The 22,003-nt window shown below is 34.6% G+C and overlaps 1 protein-coding gene and 2 long non-coding RNA genes across 3 annotated transcripts; 1 reads left to right on the forward strand and 2 right to left on the reverse strand.

Annotated features, from left to right (window-relative positions):
• The first annotated feature begins 1,782 nt into the window (after window positions 1-1,782).
• LOC127839346 (uncharacterized) lies at window positions 1,783-8,415 on the forward strand. The gene is made up of 2 exons (XR_008030297.1): window positions 1,783-2,127; window positions 5,036-8,415. It is a non-coding gene; the product is annotated as an uncharacterized LOC127839346 (long non-coding RNA).
• Window positions 8,416-15,162: 6,747 nt separating this feature from the next.
• LOC127839349 (uncharacterized) lies at window positions 15,163-16,789 on the reverse strand. Its single transcript, XR_008030300.1, has 2 exons — window positions 16,718-16,789; window positions 15,163-15,740 (listed from the first exon to the last, which is right to left on the reverse strand). It is a non-coding gene; the product is annotated as an uncharacterized LOC127839349 (long non-coding RNA).
• LOC127839475 (uncharacterized) lies at window positions 15,496-19,841 on the reverse strand. Its single transcript, XM_052367874.1, has 6 exons — window positions 19,579-19,841; window positions 18,704-18,975; window positions 18,335-18,549; window positions 17,250-17,436; window positions 16,718-16,915; window positions 15,496-15,740 (listed from the first exon to the last, which is right to left on the reverse strand). The coding sequence occupies exons 2-6, from the start codon at window positions 18,942-18,944 to the stop codon at window positions 15,496-15,498; spliced, it is 1,086 nt and encodes a 361-aa protein (XP_052223834.1). The 5' UTR covers window positions 18,945-18,975; window positions 19,579-19,841.
• Between the last annotated feature and the right edge of the window lie 2,162 nt (window positions 19,842-22,003).

Raw genomic sequence — 22,003 nt, forward strand, 5'->3', positions numbered from 1 at the left:
GTTCTTTGGCAGTCACATGTACGTTATCTATATAATTAGATGTTTTAAATACATGATCCATGAGCGTTGCTGTTACCGCTGCATACATGGTCAATTTGCGGAGATGTTTATTGACCCTATCCGTCACGTAGATCCCTTTTCCGTCAGGACTCACGCCAACAACTACAAACAATATTGTAGACGATGCATCTACTTAACGAAAAACAAAATATTAAGATTGTTTAATGTCTGGATATAAGTCGATAATTAGATCAAACTATATACGTTCAAACATGTTCCGACATTTTATATTGGTAATTCTATAACACATCAAAAGCTTGATACGTGTTTTATCCAACTTACATCACGAACTAGCTTGTATACAGGCAACAGATAGCTTTAGCAAACTATCAAATATTATAAAATAATATGAGTAACAAAAAAGTCATTCACATATATATATATTAGATTATAAAATCCAGATTTATTTCAGTATCCTTATTCAACAGTTGCGTATCATTATCATTTAAAAAAACGCATTATGGGTAACGTGTTTGTAGTGTTTAACATCTCAATTGCCTTATGTAGTATCTCTGTTCACAGGCACTGGTTTTTTTTAGTAAGCATACGTTTTCATGAAAATAAATTACTTTTATTGGATAATGTGTGTATATTTCATCAAGTGTGTTTATATAATTGTTTTGATAAACATTTCTTACCACTTCCAATAACATGTTATTTCTTATATATACATCTATGAATAATACCGGAAAATCATGAATAGATCTTGTCATGTAAAGAATTACAATTATCACAATTGATCTGCCCCTTAAAGCGTACTATTTAATAGTTTAGAATATCTTGTTAAAGTTGGATTCTGCTTTTACTGATGATTTGTGTTTTCATTTAAAATGAAATCTACTTAAAATTGCAAACAACAATATAGTTGTCTAAACATGTCACGATTTTGCAATTAAATGCGCCTTTTAATATATTGTATACATTTTGTCATGTCTCTTTTAAAGTATATTTACTGAATTCGATATACAGTATTTGTGTTCTAGTTAAAATCTAATTTACTTTTCATTTGCATACTGCAATACATGTAATAGTATTCGTTTTGAACACTACCATGTACATTGTATTGACTGATTTGTTATAATTGTATGTTATTACAACTGCACTTGTCAACAAACGGCCCTGGTGACCGTTTGTTAGGTAATTTATTTTAATAGCTAATTAAAACTGATAACACAATTGCAACGTTCTGGCAAACCGTGGGCGTTTCCATTATTTCCTTGCGACTGACATGCATACTACATTAGAACGTACGGCCGGATACCAGACTATCTATATAAAGAACTATTGAGCTTATTATGTCCGATTTTTCTAATTATCTATATCTATAAATATGTCGTGTACAATATACTTGTATATACTTTATGTGAGATAACAACAATTATTGATACTGCACCTTTGCTGCGATACGTTACACTCAAATGGTCGTAGGTGTGTTTTATTTAGAACATATATACACACAGCAATCTGTTTTTGTTTAAAATCATGTTTAAGTTATTACAATGCACACTTTTTAATTTAATGTTTCAATTGAAAACTGTATATTCCTTCAGCTTTTAACAAAATACAATCCTGGTTTGCCACCCCTGGAACCAGAAAGAAGTTGTGCTCGTTTAGCCTGAGGCCATAATGGGCCATACCGGCCTGTATTTTAATACTTCCGTACAAGTTCATGTCATTCTATACATAGATGGTGACGTCACAACGTTATTAAGACCGGTGTATACTATGACGTACCCTTTGGGTCAAAAGTACAGATACGCCAACAGCTTAAAATAGATATCACAGCGGTGACAAAATTGTTACCGCGGTGACATTTTTGTCACTGCGGTAATAAATTTATCACTGCGGTGATATATTTGTAACTGTTGTGATACTTTGTTTGACCCAAACAGTTTGATAAGAGCTAAATCGAACTAACCAATGAAACAACGTCTTGCAAAACGGCAAATCGGCGAATATTTACTGCGAAGTTTTCAAGATGTCTGCCTCCATGGATACTGTAAACAACTTTTCAGATCATGAGTTTGGTAATTTTAATCTTCGGACACAAGGATGACGACAATTAAGGTATACTTACATAATCATTTATCGATTAACATTCCTACATAAAGTTTATAAGAAAGTGTGTCGAACTTACGCTATGATATTGTTTTTTATGTAGCTATCACGATATCGACAAATGAAGTCTTTATTGTAAATAATCTTGTTTATACTGGTTAAATTATATTCTAGATTAAGTACTAGATCTGCGTTTACCCTTTGTTATGGTCATGATAATAATTGATGCCCGCGATACAATTCATTTTGGAAACAATAGTGACAACCAGGTGATTTAACATACATGTACCATTGTCAAAATTAAGTTAAATCATGTTGACATGGTGGGGTATCATGTACATGTAAATTCATTGGGCCCAAATTGCAGAAAACAAATTCAAGCAAACAACTGTACAGTTTAAATTGAAAAACAAATGTGTAGATGAAAGACTGTCAGTCAGCCTGACAACAATTTTTTTTTTAAACCTATTTATTTAAGCTCGATTGCATAGAAAGCCTAAAAGTAAGGAATATTTGAAACACTCTCGAGTCTGTTTCCTGGGTTTCAATGGGGGAGATCTAAAGAACGCTCCCACAGAGGGGTTCCAACCCTTGACCTCATAATCGCTAGGTGGACACCATATCCACTACGTCACGGCGACAAGAACATTTGATACCACTACCAGTTTTTATATCCAGGGCCCTCAATCCATTTTAGGGGAAGCGGGTCGCTACCCTCATGAGGGGGAATTTTTGCGGCGTTTCCATTTTTGGGGGATTTTTTTACTACTCTCTAATTATTACATTTGTACATGTTTGCACTATATTCATTTCTTTTCTCATGATAAAGTATGTTTAACAAGATTAAATTGAAATAGAATTGAGATATAATAATCATGATACACATCTTTAAAATATATAAAAAAAATTAATCAGGGGGAATTTTTCCCCCCAAAAGGGGAAAAAAATATACTTTTCAGGTGGGGGACTGCGGCCGAAATTCAGCCGCAGATTTGATAGATTGAGGGCCCTGAATAATCATTTATTCAAATTATGCCTTTATTTATAACGGGGTATAACAAGGATCCATCTTCAACAACACTATTCAACTGTAAAATACATTGCATCAAAACTGTTTCCTGTTACTGTAGATTTTGACAATTGAGATGCGTTTGTTTAGTCGGAGTCAAAATTCTGTCAGACTGTTTTAAATTTTGCAAACAATGTTGCAGGATACAAAAATGCATTTTTTTATGTTCCTTACAAACTAAAAGAGTCTCTTGTTGACAATTTACCTTTAAGGATTACATGTATAGTCACTAAGTGTTTGTGTTCATAGCACTTTATCATAAATGGTAATAATTATCTTGAAAATATTTGGACTACATGAATTATTTTCTTATTGTGACAATAGTGGTTAAAAACTGCATTGTAATGTTAATTGTACTAGTGCGTATACAATTTACCTTTTAGAATTACATGTGTAGTAACTAAGTGTTTGTTTTCATAGCTCATTATTGAAAACGGTACTCATTATCTTGATAATATTTGGACTAAATTAATTGTGACAATAGTGGTTAAAAACTGCACAATAATGTTAATTTTACTAGTGCGTACAACATTTGTTTGTTTCCACTAATATTGCAAAACAAATATTTCAATATGATTTAGAGTAGGTAGGTTGGCATTTCCTTTTTTAAATGATTTTTATTTTATACACAAGCTATTCCTACTGAAACAAAGATATCCAGAGACAAAAATCTCCCAATTGCCTATATAACATTCTTTCCATATACTAAGAAGTTGGCCAAATTATGTTTTTGAGATATGATAAAATGTAAAAAAGAAATAAAAAAAAACAAGTACTTTTTATTTCAAACGGCAATAAAATGCTTAGGGTCTGCTCCGCACACAAAAAGGGTCCGTCGGCTTTTGAAAACAATTTTTTTCTCGGCCTAGTTGTTCCTGTTGTGGATTACCCAGTTGCTGCCTGTTTCGAGTTTTATTTGTTATCCCAAAGCCCTGCTTTAAATCTGTGTGGGACTATGTTTTAGCTTTGCAACTTGAAACTTGCTACCGGTAATTTGATTAAACACCTATTTATATAATTATACTCAATGGCGTTGTACAAAACATATTTATGTACATTCAATTGATAAAATATAAGAGTGATTGATACTATTATGCAGCGTTACTTAAAGGATTAATAATCTAAAATTGTGTGATATAAATAAAAATGCCGTACAAAACTTAAGCAATTAAACTATACTGGCTACAATATTAAAACACAGTAAAAATAAAATAGTATGTAATAAATTGATATAACTAGGTTTAAGACAATAATTATAATGATATTATAAGCAAATTTTTGGCAACATAAAGACACTGTATTTAATTAACTTTAAATAAACATTAACATAAACATTAGCTTTAATTAATAGTAAAACAGTATAGCTTTAATCAGGACATTCCAATTTCTATTAGGCAGTTTATGTCTGTATTTTTTCAGAGATATAAGACATGGTGTTCAAATTGAGTATGCATGTTAACTATAACCAGGGGAAGCATATTTCCCAATTGCTATTTGCAAAAAAATTAACAATTTCTACTTTCCAACATTGAGTTTATTGCGCTTACTCTAAAATATCTTATTAGTTTAAGTTATATTATCTTTTTTTGTATTTATCCATTCAGTCATTTTATCTCAATAAGATTGCCACATTTTAAACAACTCTCTTTTATACATTGTTCTGGTGGACTGTATTACTGACACTCAAAATAGTGTAAAATGTTGTAAATTGTCATAAAACATTTCAACAAACAATTGTAAAACAGTTGTAAACAATCATGTTCAACTAAATTTGTTTTTATACATTAATTTAAACATTTGTAATGGTATAATAGAGAGTCCTTAACAATTGTCAAATTATATTTTCAGAGTCCATCAATGGTTGTGAAATCAAGGATATTCTATTGGAAGGAAAGACATGAATGCATTCAAGTTTCCTGTGAGCAATATGATTTCCTGACTTTGCCTTACAGTATAAAACAAGAGAGTTAAACACTTGAAACTTGAAAAGATGTGGTCCTAGAACCTGAAATGGCAACTCCAGCTCTCTACAAAAGCATCATCTGGAATCCAACTATGTACAATCAAAAAATTAATGTGTGTCTTAATTTTGTCTTTTTAGAGCCCTGACGGGTCTTAAGATATCAGATGTTTTAAAATTCATTGTGTTTGTGCTGCAAGTTTTATGAACTGGTTATAAAGCTTATGTATGAAGAACCGTTTACTGCCTGGTTAGCTGCAGTAGAGCACTCATAGGAATTGGGAGATCTGTGGAATCCCTTTGTGGCTTGCAAATTTCAACCTGTTTTCAAAAATTGCTTAGTTGGTCAGTGTGTTAATATTTCAATTTTCAGGTCTGGTAAAGAAAGTTATTTAAAGGCAGTGTGCAAGGTTTTCCTTAATAATAGCATGTACACAGGAAAAAAAAGCTTAATATTAGATATTTTGTTATAATCAGTTTGTGGTCCGTCCATAGCTAAACATGAACATAGATATTTTTTACTTTTATTAGTACTATATACATATTATAAATAAAAGGTTGTATCTTGCATCTTCTAATCCTTAAAGTGGCATGGTGGCCTAGTGTGTGTGTTGTTTATCTATGAAATTTATACATGTATACTAATATCTAGGCTACATTATGATGTACTTCTCAAAGAACAGTATGTTTAAAATGCAGGTTTATACTAATTTAAATACAGGTACAAATTAATCCTGTGTTGTATATAGCAGAATGTCCCTTATTTTCACTGTTATCTTTTAAAACTGTTCAGGTACACTTCACCTGCATAAAACTAGTTCAGATATATATGTCCCATAGAGCAAAACAATTGTCACTAAATCATTGTATAATCGTTATTGGCAGTTCACTTCTGTAGTTTCTGAAATGAAAAATTGTTGTTACCTACCTTCACTCTTAATTCAGTTTGAGTGGAATGCTTAATTTCATTTTTTTTTCTTTATTAGTTGTAAGTAGTGGGCTCTGTGTTCTGATTAGTTCCTAAATTGAACACATGTTTAAACGTCGGTTGTTAAATTGTATAACATGTTAATGCAGAATTGTACCATAACATGAAATTGTATTTTTTGCTTTGTACATTGTTTGAAATGTTACCATCTTGTTTCTAATAAATGTTTTTTATAATTCACCATCTAGTCCTATTTGCAAAAAAGTGAACCATTTAAATATTGTATTTAAAGTATACACCCGTTAGCCTTACTTAAGTCGTGAACATTTCGTAGGCATTTGTTATCCCCAGTAATAGGCGGAGGGATATTGTTTTGGCGCTGTTTGTCCGTCCTTCCGTCCGTCCGGCACTTTTGTGTCCAGAGCCATATCTTGTTAGTGCTTTAGCGGATTTCATTGAAACTTGGTATGAGTATATTATATGGATAAGAGGATGATGTACACTTTGTATCTTGAAAAAAATGCTTTTTAATATAATCTTAGAGCTTTATCTTCACTAACACATGAGCCAGAGCCATGAAACTTGCCATAGTTGTTCTCAATCATCTAGGGGTGCTTCACATTCAACATCCATAATTCTAGGGGCTAAGGTCATGGCCCTTTGTATCTTGAAAAAAATGCTTTTTGATAGAAGCTTAGAGCTTTATCTTCATTAACACATGAGCCAGAGCCATGCAACTTGCCCTAGTTGTTCTCAATCATCTAGGGGTGCTTCACATTCAACATCCATAATTCTAGGGGCTAAGGTCATGGCCCTTTGTATCTTGAAAAAAATGCTTTTTGATAGAAGCTTAGAGCTTTATCTTCATTAACACATGAGCCAGAGCCATGCAACTTTCTATAGTTATTCCAATCATCTGGGGTTGTTTCACATTCAACACCCATAATCCTAGGGGCTAAGGTCAAGGTCACACATTGAGGTCAAAGGTCACAAATTTGAGGAATTATTCATTAATTGGTAATTCCTTTACTATGCATCAAGGAATTCTGTTATAACTGTCACAATTGTTCTCAATTATCTAGCTGAGTTTCAAATATAAGATCCAGGTTGCTAGGGTCATGGTCAAAGTCACACACAAAGGTCAAAATCACACATTTTGATCATATATATATATATATATATATATATATATATATATATATATATATATATATATATATATATATATATATATATTAAAACTCAGACCCCACATAGATTGCAACCGTCAATATTTTCTACACCGAAGTACCATTAAAAGACCAGTATTGTTAGTGAGTATGCACATTAAGATCTTATGCTGAATGTTCATTTGGAGTATGAATGCTATTCCAACCACTATTTCACTTTTAAAATATGTAACCACCAATTGCGAGTCCGCATGCAAAGATGTATTGTATTTATTAAATTTAGAATTTCTAAATTCTGGATATTATTTAGAGTAGCAGCAATCTCAACATTTCTTACACAAATTTTATTCTGTTAATAAGACGTGTATAGTATAGTGCAGGTTATAATCTGTTTTTAAAACTATTATATCTAAACATGTAATATACTTTTCTATTATTGCATAAAAATAGTCATGTATTAGTTTTAATACATTTTAAAAGTACATAGGTGAGACTGTATCAATTTACTGATGTTTTTATCAGTGTAAATAATGAATAACATGTATGTACATTAAGGTCCCTTATAAGTCTTTTGTTGAACGGTCATATAGAATGCAATGTATCTATTTTATGAATGTTGAAAGACATTTGTACAATACATTGTATATAGACTGGGACTATAACAATGAACTAAAATTGCTTGCTAAAACATTTGAATGAAGTTGAAGAAAGGTAACTCTTTAGGGCTTAAAAATGGTTGGCAATATGGTTCGAGTTACTTCCCTTCAAGCTTACGTGTGGCTAGCAATTTTACTTAATACATTATGAAAACTGATTTTAAGTTGATATTACATTGGAGATTTATATTATCACCACGATTCATCTTAATCAAGGAATGACCATGGTAATTGGAAGATCTTTTAAGATGTGTAATTGTTTGCGCAATAATGCATTTTGTAATGACGGGCACTATATTGGAAGTGTATGGCATTCTTGATAGGGTCGGTGGTGGTAATGTAGTTTTTACCATGTATAGTCATGATAGTCATGTAACGTACATTGATAAGCGTTGAATAAGTCTCTTATAATTCCTTTCATGAATGGCCAATGTTGTATCTATAGCTTTATGTTTTATATATGCATTGTGAAAATTGTAAATATTGGATGAGACTATAATAAACTATAAAACGTGCACCTTGACGCTCATGTACATTTCATTCATAAATATTTTACCTTTACGTGTACTACGATTTGCTTGTGCCTGCGAACAATTTTCCGGGAACAACGTTTTATGCCCCCGAAGGGCGGCATATAGTGATCGCACTGTCCGTCACACTTAGCGTTTAGGTTTCTAAAAATATTTATGCCCCCCTTCGAAGAAGAGGGGGTATATTGCTTTGCTCATGTCGGTCGGTCGGTCGGTCGGTCCGTCCACCAGGTGGTTGTCGGATGATAACTCAAGAACGCATACGCCTAGGATCATGGAACTTCATAGGTAGATTGATCATGACTCGCAGATGACCCCTATTGATTTTGAGGTCACTAGGTCAAAGGTCAAGGTCACGGTGACCTGAAATAGTAAAATGGTTTTCGGATGATAACTCAAGAACGCATACGCTTAGGATCATGAAACTTTATGGGCAGATTGATCATGACTCGCAGATGACCCCTATTGAATTTGAGGTCACTAGGTCAAAGCTCAAGGTCACGGTGATTCGAAATAGTAAAATGGTTTCCGGATGGTAACTCAAGAACGCATTCGCCTAGGATCATGAAACTTCATGTGTAGATTGATCATGACTCGCAGATGACCCCTATTGATTTTCAGGTCACTAGGTTAAAGGTCAAGGTCACGATTGATCATGACTTGCAGATGACCCCTATTGATTTTCAGGTCACTTTGTCAAAGGTCAACGTCCGCCCCCACCCCCCCTCACCCCATCACATTTTTTTTTAAACATCTTATTAAATTAATTACTTCATCCCGAATTATACCCCCTCTCACCCTTATCCTCCCACGCCCCCCCCCCCCAATTTTTTTTTGTTTTTTTGTTTTATCAAGAGGGCATATTTGGTATTGCTGTTTGGAATAAATTACAATAACATGTAGCAATATGCATCACACCACTTTGTTTTCTCAATCACATTGCAGTGTAAAAAGATGTAGCATTTAAAAAAAAAAGAACATTTTTCCAAACTTATTTTTTTTTCTTTCATATTCTTGTTCTTTTGTGTCTTTCTAATCCAAATTTTGTTTCTCCTAATTTTTTCGTATGTTCAATTATTTTACTATCCAAAATGTCCAGCAATCGTACCAAAGTCAAAATCTGTTTAAGACTACTTATAAAACAATGCAAATAAATATGTGGGACTTTGTTCATTAATATTTGTACATAAAAGAAGTGGAATGCATCTAATTAAATACAGCTATTGTGTTTATGCCAATATACATGTAATTTTCTAATGCACTGGAGAGCCTGTTGTTTGATCTTTAGATGAGCCAAGTGTACCAACTGTGTTTTGTTGTATCAAATGAACAGTTCAATGAAACTGTTTCCATGGCAACTTTGATTTCAGTACAATGTACTGCTTTACCAGTCAATATTTAGTGCAGTTTATAACATCCATCCATAAAGGAGACATAACATTGATAAATTGCTTGCATCTTTTCACAATAGGGTGTCATTATTTTGATATGTGTACATACAGTCCTACTCAGTTACTCCCAGGACGGCTAGATTTTAGCCATCGGCTTATCAGCAGAACTAATTAGTGTTAACTGTTCTGTGGTCAACTGCCAGTAAGTTATTAATAACATAACTCTGTAATATCATAATCTATATATGTCATGTTTATATTCAAAATGAAGCATTTTCTTAGAGGAACATGAGGGTGCTAATTGTTGTTTTGTATTTGTTTTACTCTTTTTTATGCCCCCCTTCGAAGAAGAGGGGGTATATTGCTTTGCTCATGTCGGTCTGTCGGTCGGTCTGTCGCGCTGTCCGTCCACCAGGTGGTTGTCAGACGATAACTCAAGAACGCTTGTGCCTAGGATCATGAAACTTCATAGGTACATTGATCATGACTAGCAGATGACCCCTATTGATTTTGAGGTCACTAGGTCAAAGGTCAAGGTCACGTTGACTCGAAATAGTAAAATGTTTTTTTGAATGATAATTTTAGAATGCATACGCGGCCAACAGGGCACACTCTGAACAATATTACTGCAGCAACTGCTCTGTAATCCTAAATCTATAATTATCAGTCCAATGAAACATCATCCTTTTAGTAAAATACAGTGGATCAGTAAAAATATTATCAGAATATGAGAAATTTGTGTATATTTTGTATATTAAATATTGTGTTAATGTTTAATTTTGTTGATTAATATAAATATAAGCAGGACAGGGGAGGTAATACACTACATGGGAAACAAATGCAATAAGTTTAAATTTATTGTTACAGATTTGCCTCCCTTGTAATATATTTAAATTTTACCAAATGTAAGGCTAACTGCATTTTTGTAATGCATACTACTACTACTACTACTACTACTACTACTGCTACTGCTGCTTCTGCTGCTACTACTACTACTTCTACTACTACTGCTACTACTACTACTACTGCTACTACTACTACTACTACTTCTACTGCTATTACTACTACTACTACTACTACTTCTACTGCTATTACTACTACTACTACTACTACTACTCTACTACTACTACTACTACTACTACTACTACTACTACTTCTACTACTACTTCTACTACTGCTCTTCTACTTCTACTACTACTACTACTACTACTACTACTACTACTACTACTACTACTACTACTACTACTACTACTACTACTACTACTACTACTACTACTACTACTACTACTACTACTACTACTACTACTACTATTTCTTTTGCTACCACCACCACCACCTACTACTACTCTATTACTACTACTACTACTACTACTACTACTACTACTACTACTACTACTACTACTACTACTACTACTACTACTACTTCTACTACTACTACTACTACAACTACTACTACTTCTACTACTACTCTACTACTACTACTTCTACTACTACTACTACTACTACTACTACTACTACTACTACTACTACTACTACTACTACTACTACTACTACTTCTACTACTACTACTACTACTACTACTACTACTACTACTACTACTACTACTACTACTACTACTACTATTTCCACCACCACCACCACCACCACCACCACCACCACCACCACCACCACCACCACCACCACCACCACCATTCACAGTGACAAAAAACGTATTCAGTGACAAAAAACGTATTCACATAATGGCTGCTACTACAACTTATAGCCCATATTGGGCGCATGCATGTTTTACAAACAGCCCTTGTCATTTTAACTTTTAATTGGCTTAAGATGTAACATTCATATTTGGTATGCATGTGTGTACGGACAATGCCTTTCCATACGCACACACATTTTGACCCCTTGAACTTAATGTCCGCGTTTAGGTTTTGAAAACTGCGTTTAGGTTTCGAAAAATGCTCATAATTTCTATCAAAGCGTTTATCGTGGGCATATGTCTTCCTAGAATATTTAAACAACAAGGCATGTGTTTTGAGAAATTAATAAATAATTTTATTGTAATGGATAAATTTATTTAGAAATTAAAATACCGTCCAAGCCGTCGATATGCCCCGTTTACAATGCGATATATTTATCACCATTGTTGTACACTTCAAGGGACGATTAAAATCATCACAGAAAAAATACTAGCAACGTTATTGAGGTATAAAAAAATATTTTTTAGTCACAAATATTTCGGAGGCCTTAGATAATTTACAATTATTAATAGCGCTAAGCTATGGCAAGCGGTTCGACGTATAATCCCAAGATTAGGTTCTCGCTTGAAGATTGCATATGGCTTCCAGAACTCAAGTGTTTATTCGATATCATAGGTTTTCACCAGAACCCAAGTAATAATAAACTGTGCATCAAACGGTGATAGCCTAGGTTCTTATTTGAAAACGAAGGTTTCGACATACGTTAAATACACGGGTCCGGCTATGCGCTTATGCCTACTTTCGAGAATCATCGTGAAATTATTGACGTACTTAACGAACAAACATGCCTAAGCTTATTGAATTAGAGAAAAAACAATCAAAACGGAAAAATTAAATGTTCATGCATATGGCAATGTAAAATCACGTCCGTACACTTAACATCATTAACTTAGGAAAGGAAACAACGAAATACAAAGTTTGGTATGATATACATGTGTCATTAAAGATCAGGGTGTAATTAAAGAGCATGTCAAGTTTTGAATATATATATGCTGAAACGTTATGTTATAATACACAAATGTTTTACTGTAACATAACTTTTTTTACGATAAGTGGTACAGAAACTACACGCCGAATATCTTTATAAAGATATTTCTTGTTTTTGTTAATGACTAACCATAATTCTTGTACAGTAATTTACCATCAATAACAAAAGAAACTCTATGGATATATTTTAATATACTAGTATGCTACTAATATATGTATGCAGAGCTCCAGATCAGACGCTTAAAGTCGTACAAAATGAAAAAAAGGTTTAGTAACAAACTTACATTATGTGCGTACGGTAACACATTGAAAAAATAAAATAAGAATTCAAAATTTGCGATCATGCGTAAAACTCAGTATCAATGCATATATTGTAAACATTTGATCAATGAGTTCTCACTCGTCTAGGCCCACATTAAACGTTATTATGAATTACAGACCATCTTTAAAACAGTAAAAGCCAAACGTTTTCCATTATCTGGTCCTTTTTTCGCAAATAGTCTGCTGTAACCCGGAAATTGTCATAAGCTCTTCTTAGACTATACACCTAAATGCTGATGTGCCAAAAATTATACTTACCGGTAAAAACGAATTAATAATACACTGTAAGGCTGGATTGTTTACTTGAGTGTAAACCAAGATTTTGCTGAAGAAGTTATCTGGAACTCTGTATGTATGTTGAGAGGAATGCCATTACTTAATTTCAAATTTACTAGAGTACACTTATATTGCACCACATAAAAGGCTATAAAACTATAAAATTGAAATGCACATATAAACTTAAATATAGATGGGTAGGTATTTCGTGTCAATCTCTTTCACATATGAAAGAGCAGTCGGTCATTTGGAAGTCATGCTATGCTGCTTAAAGTACATATAGATGCATGACTTAATTTAGATTAAGGAAACTAAAACACAAGGTATTTGCCAAGATTCATAAGAGTCAAATATATACGAGAAGTAAGAGCGTAATCGTGCGCAGCGAGACTTGACATATAGAATTGAACCTCTTATTTCTTTCTTTTGAATAGTTTCATGTCTCCGAACTAATGTGCAATACGCCCGGTGTTTTTTATATGCGGATTAATACTCCGTTTTAGAGCCATAATTAATGAACGCATCAATATTTTCAAAAATAAACACAGGATTAATGTTCACCGACATTTTTCATACAGTTTTGATATAAACATTATAGAGCTGTCAGAACAAAAAAAATACATTAAGCCCTGTTTTCCCGGCACACGTCAACAATGACGGTTGAAATCCGTGCGTGGGAATTTTTCTAGTAACCAAGAGCGACGTCAACGTTCATGAAGCGTTTCATTCATAAATATGTGCGTCGGATGTCAAATCCAGCTCCACCAACACATCGGCTCCGTTATGTCCTGAATAAAATACATGTATATTTTCTTGAGTACCAACTGCAACTTACAAATATAAAAAACATTCACGGCAGTATTTTTTTGTGCAGGCCTACTGGTCTTAAAGGGATCTTTTCACGCTTTGGTAAATTGACAAAATTGAAAAAAGTTGTTTCAGATTCGCAAATTTTCGTTTTAGTTATGATATTTGTGAGGAAACAGTAATACTGGACATTTACAATGGTCTAATATAGCCATTATATGCATCTTTTGACGATTTTAAAACCTAAAAATTATAAAGCGTTGCAACGCGAAACGATTGAATAATTTGGAGAGTTCTGTTTTTGTCGTTAAATTTTGTGAAACTACGAAGATTGCTTATATAAGGTATAAAATACGTCAAGTATGTGTACTTGGCGGAATAGCTCAGTAGGCTAAAGCGTTTTTACTTCAGGACTCTGGCAGGACTCCAGGGGTCACTGGTTCGAAACCTGGTCCGGGCAATGTTCTTTTCCTTTTTTATATTTTATTCTTGATTTTTTACTGGAGCTTTTACGATCCAATGTTTACATTTATCGATATAAAGCATTTAATGAATAAGTTAAAAAATGCCAAAATCTGTGAAAAGGCCCCTTTAATGGCAATTATAAACGCATTTAGTTTAAGGTTCATGTAGAGGCTTCAGTTTGAAAAATGTGGAACCCCTAGCATTAAACTCAAATTTGACTAAACGAAGAGTGCCACATTGAAAATGTTTACATATTTGCTTAAAAGGGTGGTTTTCCTTCAAACTGCTACCAATTTTGTGCAGCAAAATCTTATACCATCGACAAAATCAATCAAAATACAAAGCGATTTTAACGCAAAAATAGACATTATTTTCAAAAATCTGAATGAAGTTTATTCAACGTTTTTCGGCTGAAATTATATAACTAGTTAATAATGTCGACATTGATGAGGGCAAGTTACGCTTAAATAATGAATCTTAATGGAGATTATTAAACAAAGGGAACTAACTCAGCTTTTTCAGTAAAGTAGTCAAAATGGATCGTATGTTTTCTCTTTTTTCATTTATTTAACATACGGAAGATAAACGTGCGCCAACTGCTGTCATAATTTTGTCACTTGCATTCTGCGTAGTTACATTATGTTTACTGTCTGTTGCTAACTGCCGTTGTTAATGACGCTTAGTGGCATATCCGATTATGACTGGTTACAGGAATAATTAACACACAAACATTGGAAAGTCACCAAGCATGTTGCAACAATCATCAAGTATAACCGAAAAGACAACAAGCATGTTCGAATTTTCATGAAGCATATTAGAATTAACATCAGGAATAATGTATATATTCACCATCAATGATGTAATGTTGCCACAATCATAAAGTATAAACGAATAGACAACCGGCATGTTTGGAATTGTCATGAAGCATATTAGAATTAACATCAGTCATAATGTAAATATTCACCACGAATGATTTTTACCGAAAACCGTTCCATATATACCCATGAAAAGGAATATAACACAATTTCCTAATGAGTCATGATGTATTAAACTATCTTGGGAAATTATTCCGCTTGAAATGTCTGGCTATTGATGAGCAGTTCGGAGTAATGTTGCACAACATCTTCAACTTCGCGTGGCACTTCAGCCAGCGTCAACACCAGGGCACATGTGTCAACCCGAAGCGTGTCCCCAAATTCCACATCAATAACTTTATGGAAGCCCACTGCCGGCATTGTCGCTGATCCCGTCAGCCACATCAGCACGTCATTCGGCTGTAGCTTAACCCCGTTGACAGATGCAGTTGATCCTGAAATATAAATAAAATTGCGTTTTGTACAATAATTGTTTCCCAGTTGTGTGTGTGTACATGCGTAAACGAGCGCTTACTTCGTTTTGGAATTAGCTATAATTATATATCAACAACATAGCATAAAACATATAGAATGTCGGCAATATGATTCTTAAACTTGGACGAATTCATTTAATCTATCATAAATGTTTCACACCAAAAGTCCATTATGCTTTATTTAAATCCCTTCATTGTAATGCTGTAGGTAAAATTGACTTCTTTCTACCACATAACAGTTAAAAATTGTTTATTTTGGTGGCCGTTTCTAATTTTGGCGGACATTTTTGGTCTGTAAACAGTATTAGATTGTGTCATTCAATTTAACATAGATATGTAGCAAGTTTAAGCTTTATGTAATAAACATAAGTCCGGCAACGATTATACAAATCCCGACAAATCAATAAGACTGGCTATACTAAATTGTAATGCTGTGCCTGGTATTGTCATACAGTTTAGCAGTATTGCAAAATTTTATAGAAATGACTTAAGCACGTACAGGGCAGAATCCCCTGGTATTTTGCATGTAAAACATTGACACATTAACATACTTAAATAATTATATAAATTAATATGGGTGCTCTATTGCATTTCAAGGCCTGAAATGAATGAAATTATGTGCTATTGCAATGATAACCAATTAATGCAAGCACTCGCGCTTATAATGATACTGTTAGTTGCAACAATATATCTTTTAGTTGCCACAATATACATATATATATATATATATATATATATATATATATATATATATATATATATATATTGCAATACGATTTCTATGCAGAGAAATATATAACAAAACGTTTTGCGCGACAAACCCCCTTGTTAAGATTTTTCGTTGTAAGTTAATATTTGGACACACTGTGTCAGTCATCCCATGTGTTCATAATGTTACATAATACGTATGATCTACGCTGTAAACGTTTATTATCTACCTTTGGTAGCTCGGAGGAACGTCAGAAAACCTTGAGCTGTCTGCTGATCAGTTTCTGCATGAATCCCAGTCCGATATCGGAAATGCAAAAGCAAGCGAACTGCTTCTACAGTCACCGGTTTTGTTCGGCCGCTGAATATGCAGTAGCTATCATCAGGCCTCAAACGCAGCAACTCAAGGACCTGATGAGTCTTCAGTCCTATGAATATATTTAAAAACATTGATCAGTAATGTGTTGAACTTGATACGATTTACTAAATCAAAAAGTTACAAATCAACGAGCTATTTTTCACAGCGGGGAGCACAGCCTCTGGCTGGGACCTCCGGCAAAAGATGGCGCTATTCTTCTTTACTACTTAGTAATTTCGCACGAAGAGGAATTTCAATGGATGCAGAAGGGTCAAATGTGGGAAGGATAAAGTAAAAGGTTAAGCAGTTTTTTCAAAATAGGTGAAAGTGTCATTGTTTGTATGACTTATTTTAAAGAGTTCGGCATTAATTCAATTAGCAGTAGGCTGAAAGACATATCTTACCATCGACAAACTGGTCAAGCTCAACCCGACTGCTCTCAACCAGGTTATTGACTAGGGCACCAACCAGGGCTGGTATGAAGCTCTTGTTGAAGCTGGTGGATGGGATTAGAAACCCAGCAGTACAAGCTTCATCAAACATCTGTTGGAAGAGTGTTTGTGCTGCAGCGTCACTATCGGCCTCCTTCATCTGAAAGTTCATACGATCGACATTACACAGTGCTTCCATTCTTTACTTACATTATTGTAACTACACATGGACGTTTTCAACTAAACAATTACAACCGTGCCACCCGGAAGCGCAGCGGTAAATACATCCAAAACTAGAACATGGACACTCCTGCTCAAACCGACCAAATAGAACAGAAATGAGACAAATTCACAAACAGAATAATGCTTGGCAGTTAACCTCCAAACAATTAAATCTTCGGAAGGAGACCTATGTCCGGTTTCGAGCCTATCCTTGACCGTTCTGATAGCATAGGCGGCCCTGCAGTGGGAGCCACACTACCATATCCTGACTGTTATAAGGCATGCAGTTATATAACTATTTACTATATCGTCACAATTTCAGACATCCTTCTGCAACCATGACATGCAAAGTAGCATAACAAATATACAACCGTATACACAAGAAAGCAAAAAAGACACAACCGATCAAGAAAACTAACAAACAAATAGGCAAGAAAAATAGGGTGTCTATAGGATGGGACATTAACCCTTTTTATGCTGAATTATCAATTTGATTGCATGAACATGACTTTAATAAAATTTATGAATACTTTATGATGTACATCTTAAAGCAGAATGACAACTCTCATCAGACTCTTCATTTATTTTGAAGATAATTATGTAGAAACGTAAGGAATAAAGAGCGCTCGACTATTGTCAGTGCTTGATAGTATTATATGTGTCAACAAGGGGACTTAATTCTGTCCAAAATGCCATCTGGTCTTAAGTATCTATTAAATTGTGATAATTATGGTAACAAGTAGGTATGAAAGCTGTATGTTGATGAGAACGAAAATATATCAGAGTTTGTAAAACTTTAATATTTTGTTTAACATTGTGTATATAACAAAACTGACCTGTTCTATCAGCTGAGCAAGGTGCTCTGGCAGATCCCCCTCGCTCACTACACTACGGTCACGGTCCAGGATGTAGTCGGTCACTATATCCGAGAAAATCGGCAGACCGGGACCGTCCTGTAAGACGGACAGTGCTACTAACTGCCCAAGATAGTAGAATGTCCGCTTACGTTGTTCAATGAAATTCTTCTGGAAGGCCAGACGTCCCGGTCGTCCTGAAATATAAAAAAATGCATCAATTGCAAATCATAGCCAAGTTTTTATAGAAATTATACAATGTCATACATTTTCTAGGTTGAACGCATGTTTAAAAAAGACATCTCTAAACGGAAAGGTTTTTCAAACCTAACGGCAGATGTTAACTCTTACCAGTTATAAATGTCGAATGAGACACCTGGTACAGAAAAAGTGTCCAAAATTCTCTTCTCAACCCTCCCAGGTCGATGCCTTGTTCTCCCAGGAAGCGGATGTGCAGGGGGCTGTGTAGGTCCTCCTGTGAAACTCTTATATACTGGAGAGCATCCCGCAGCACAAAATTCCTGCGAACCTCCAGTGTCAGTGGATCTTCATCTGTCTGTCTGATGCATGTCCTCGCTTGCTCGCGCAGCATCTGCGTGAGTTCTTCAGATGTTGTCACAGGTCTGAAAGAAGCAAATGAAAATTAGAACAAATGGGTTCTCTAGATTTTTAAAGTTGGCGTATGCTCATAAAGTATGGGTATATACCTAGATCAGACAGCACCATAGTTCTGATCAGGGGTTAATGTATTCGATTATTTATGGCTTCTGAATAAGTGTTTACTTCTTCTGGTAATAATAGAAAGCATAATTATTATGCAAGTTGCACAATTTATTTGGATATCTGAGTAAGTGCATCATAAGGTATCATTCGTTTTGCCCATGTTTAGGGCTTTATGATTTAAACAATATTTATAACGTGTATCTAAACTTAATTTAATATAAATTAATGCTGCCAAAAATAAACATTGAAATAATATCAATCATTCAGATTTGGTATTGCTTCTGTCGTATTAATGCAGTGCAGTTAAAGATTCTCCTATGAATGTCAAATTCTTGCAGTGCGGCAGCGTCTTTCCTGTATGGTGTTATCTCCACATTCATTTCAATTTGGTTGAGGTTAGGAGGTAGATTGGTCGAAGCTACTGATAGTTTGCCACTCTTCTATATAAATAGGAATTCATGCTAAAATCCCTTTATTTTATTGAACATTTCAACTATAGTTACCCTGAACTTGTTGACGTTCTTATTTCAGGTACCTCAGTGTCTCCATATTCGTCTTCTGGTTGAGAAACATCCCTTAAATGAAAGGAAAAAATAAAACACAGCAAAATACTGTTTTTACTCTATTGGCGATTTCACTGTAGCATAATTGTATTATTTATCTAAAAATACGGTACCAGGTTTTTAAAACAATGGTTACAATGTTATTTCATAGTTAACCCTCACGGATGGTTTGTTAAAGAATTAATGGACAAGATGATGTAAATGTTAATTGATACGGTGCTTTCATATTCTCTATAAGGCTAGTACACACAATAATCCGAAATTGTGAGTATATCTAGATTCTAAATTTAATTCATTTTAACCAGAAATAAACCACTTAATATGCATATGTCTACAAAATTCAAATAACAGAGGACTTCGTTTTCTTAGGGTATTACTTTGCTCTAACAGGTTCAGTTTTAGCGCGACATTAAGCTCGTTTGAAGTGGAGAAAGACACATGCTGCAGTTAGTCATCTGATATCATTTATTGAAAATTAATCCCAATCCGATATCCAATATAACCGTACGTCCCTCCCGGAGTCTTTCTTTCAATGAAAATCTGATCGTCGTCACCGGAGTATGTTCATACATAGAGAGAAACAGTTGTTCACAAAGCAATCTCGGACACGGGGGACCCCCTTCCTCTTGGGCACGAAATTTCACCCAATGGCCGGAAAAAAGTTAAAAAAAACACATTTTTTTATCGTAAAAAACAACAACAACATTTACCTAGTCACATCTATCAACGTCCTTGTGGAGACCCAGAACTGAACTGTCGGCGTCCCTGCGTCGACAAACCCTGTAGACTGAACAGTCTGGTGCTGTTGTGTTGCCTGTTGTATAGAACTGTATACACTGAGAGTCAAAAGTAAATTGATCAAAATACCCAAGCTTTCTTTAATTAAAACTATCTTTAAGTGAAATTGAACTATGCGTGAGGTGATCCAAAATTAAATGAGGACTACGCCTATATTGTATTATCACTACAAATAAACGTTTTTACAATGGAAATAAACATTTTGCAACGTAATTTAATACTTACAGACTAAGCTTATGATGCAAATTCTACACAGTATTTACACATTATTTGAGACGTATAATAAGCGTTACTAAAGCAACATCAGGACGTCAAGGTGGGGAGCGTCCTTTTGATTAGTTTTATATAATATACAATATCGCCTATTTGAAAGCGGATGAAACAACTTAAAAAGTTACATGCGACCTCTATGACGTTACCGACAACATGTGCTAAAATAACAGTCTGAATTCGGCACTACTTGGTAACACAACAAGTTGCCAGGTGTTATTTAGATTGGCTAAAAATTTCGCTTTTTTAATGCTAGTCGGTGTGTTGTATGAACTATGCATCAATATACAACATAACACACCTATAGTGTTTGAACCTCATCGAAACTGTACTGTAACATAGCAGCGGGGAATGGATCGCTTCAACCTAATTTTATCAGTATTATTAAATATCTGGAGTCTGACTCCCAACTATTGGCCTTTTTCTATCATGATGTTTGACAATGTCTAAAATATTATCAATTTATTGTTCAAACTAGTTCGAATAGAATCAGGTTAGTCGGAAAATATTAATTTAATAAGCTGCATTACGGTAGCCTCAGTAGACATGTTAATACAGTGTCATGACGTCGTCCTGCTTTTACGCCCCCCCCCCCCCCCGCGTTCCCGTACATTTACCATACCATGTATGTATATTTCAAGATTCATGCATTTTACATGTCTATCAAGTATAATTAGACCGTAAAATAAGTTACCTGCTGCATTCGAGCGGCTGCATTTGATTGTAGCGGTCTTGACGTTGCCGTCGGCGTGACAGCCGTTGGTTGTTGCTGTTCTGCTGCGTCTGTCGTCTAAAGAAAAATAAGTATATGTTCCGTAGTTACAAAGAGGTTAAATTTTAGATTAACAAGTATCTAGACACGCCTCGTGTTTGCCCATTTTCACCAAGGAATAATTAATCAATTTCCCTTGGAAAATACACATTTAGATCAAATAAAGTCCATGTAACAAATGTGTGTGTGTGTGTGTGGTGTGTGTGTGTGTGTGGTGGGTGTGGTGTGTGTGTGTGTGTGTGTGTGTGTGTGGTGTGTGTGTGTGTGTTGGGTGTGTGTGTGTGTGTGTGTGTGTGTGTGTGTGTGGGGGTGTGTGTGTGTGTGTGTGTGTGTGTGTGTGTGTGTGTGTGTGTGTGGGTGTGTTGTGGTGTGTGGGTGTGTGTGTGTGTGGGTGTGTGTGTGTGTGTGTGTGTGTGTGTGTGTGTGTGTGTGTGTGTGTGCGTCTCAAACTTCAAGATAATTCTTTAAAATAAGGGGCTACTGGTCACTCATCTTGATTAGGTTTTATAGAATTTAACCAATAGC

The sequence above is a fragment of the Dreissena polymorpha genome, chromosome 7, assembly GCF_020536995.1.
Source record: "Dreissena polymorpha isolate Duluth1 chromosome 7, UMN_Dpol_1.0, whole genome shotgun sequence".
Classification (NCBI taxonomy): domain Eukaryota; kingdom Metazoa; phylum Mollusca; class Bivalvia; order Myida; family Dreissenidae; genus Dreissena; species Dreissena polymorpha.

Bases quoted from the DNA above. Each gene is read 5' to 3' on its own strand.
- LOC127839475 (XM_052367874.1), bottom strand. From the start codon at position 18,944: ATGCTGCGCGAGCAAGCGAGGACATGCATCAGACAGACAGATGAAGAT. The intron at 18,550-18,703 runs GTAAGAGTTAAC...TTTATATTTCAG, and splicing joins TCATTCGACATTTATAACTG to GACGACCGGGACGTCTGGCC. The intron at 16,916-17,249 runs GTAAGATATGTC...ATATATTCATAG, and splicing joins GCTTGACCAGTTTGTCGATG to GACTGAAGACTCATCAGGTC.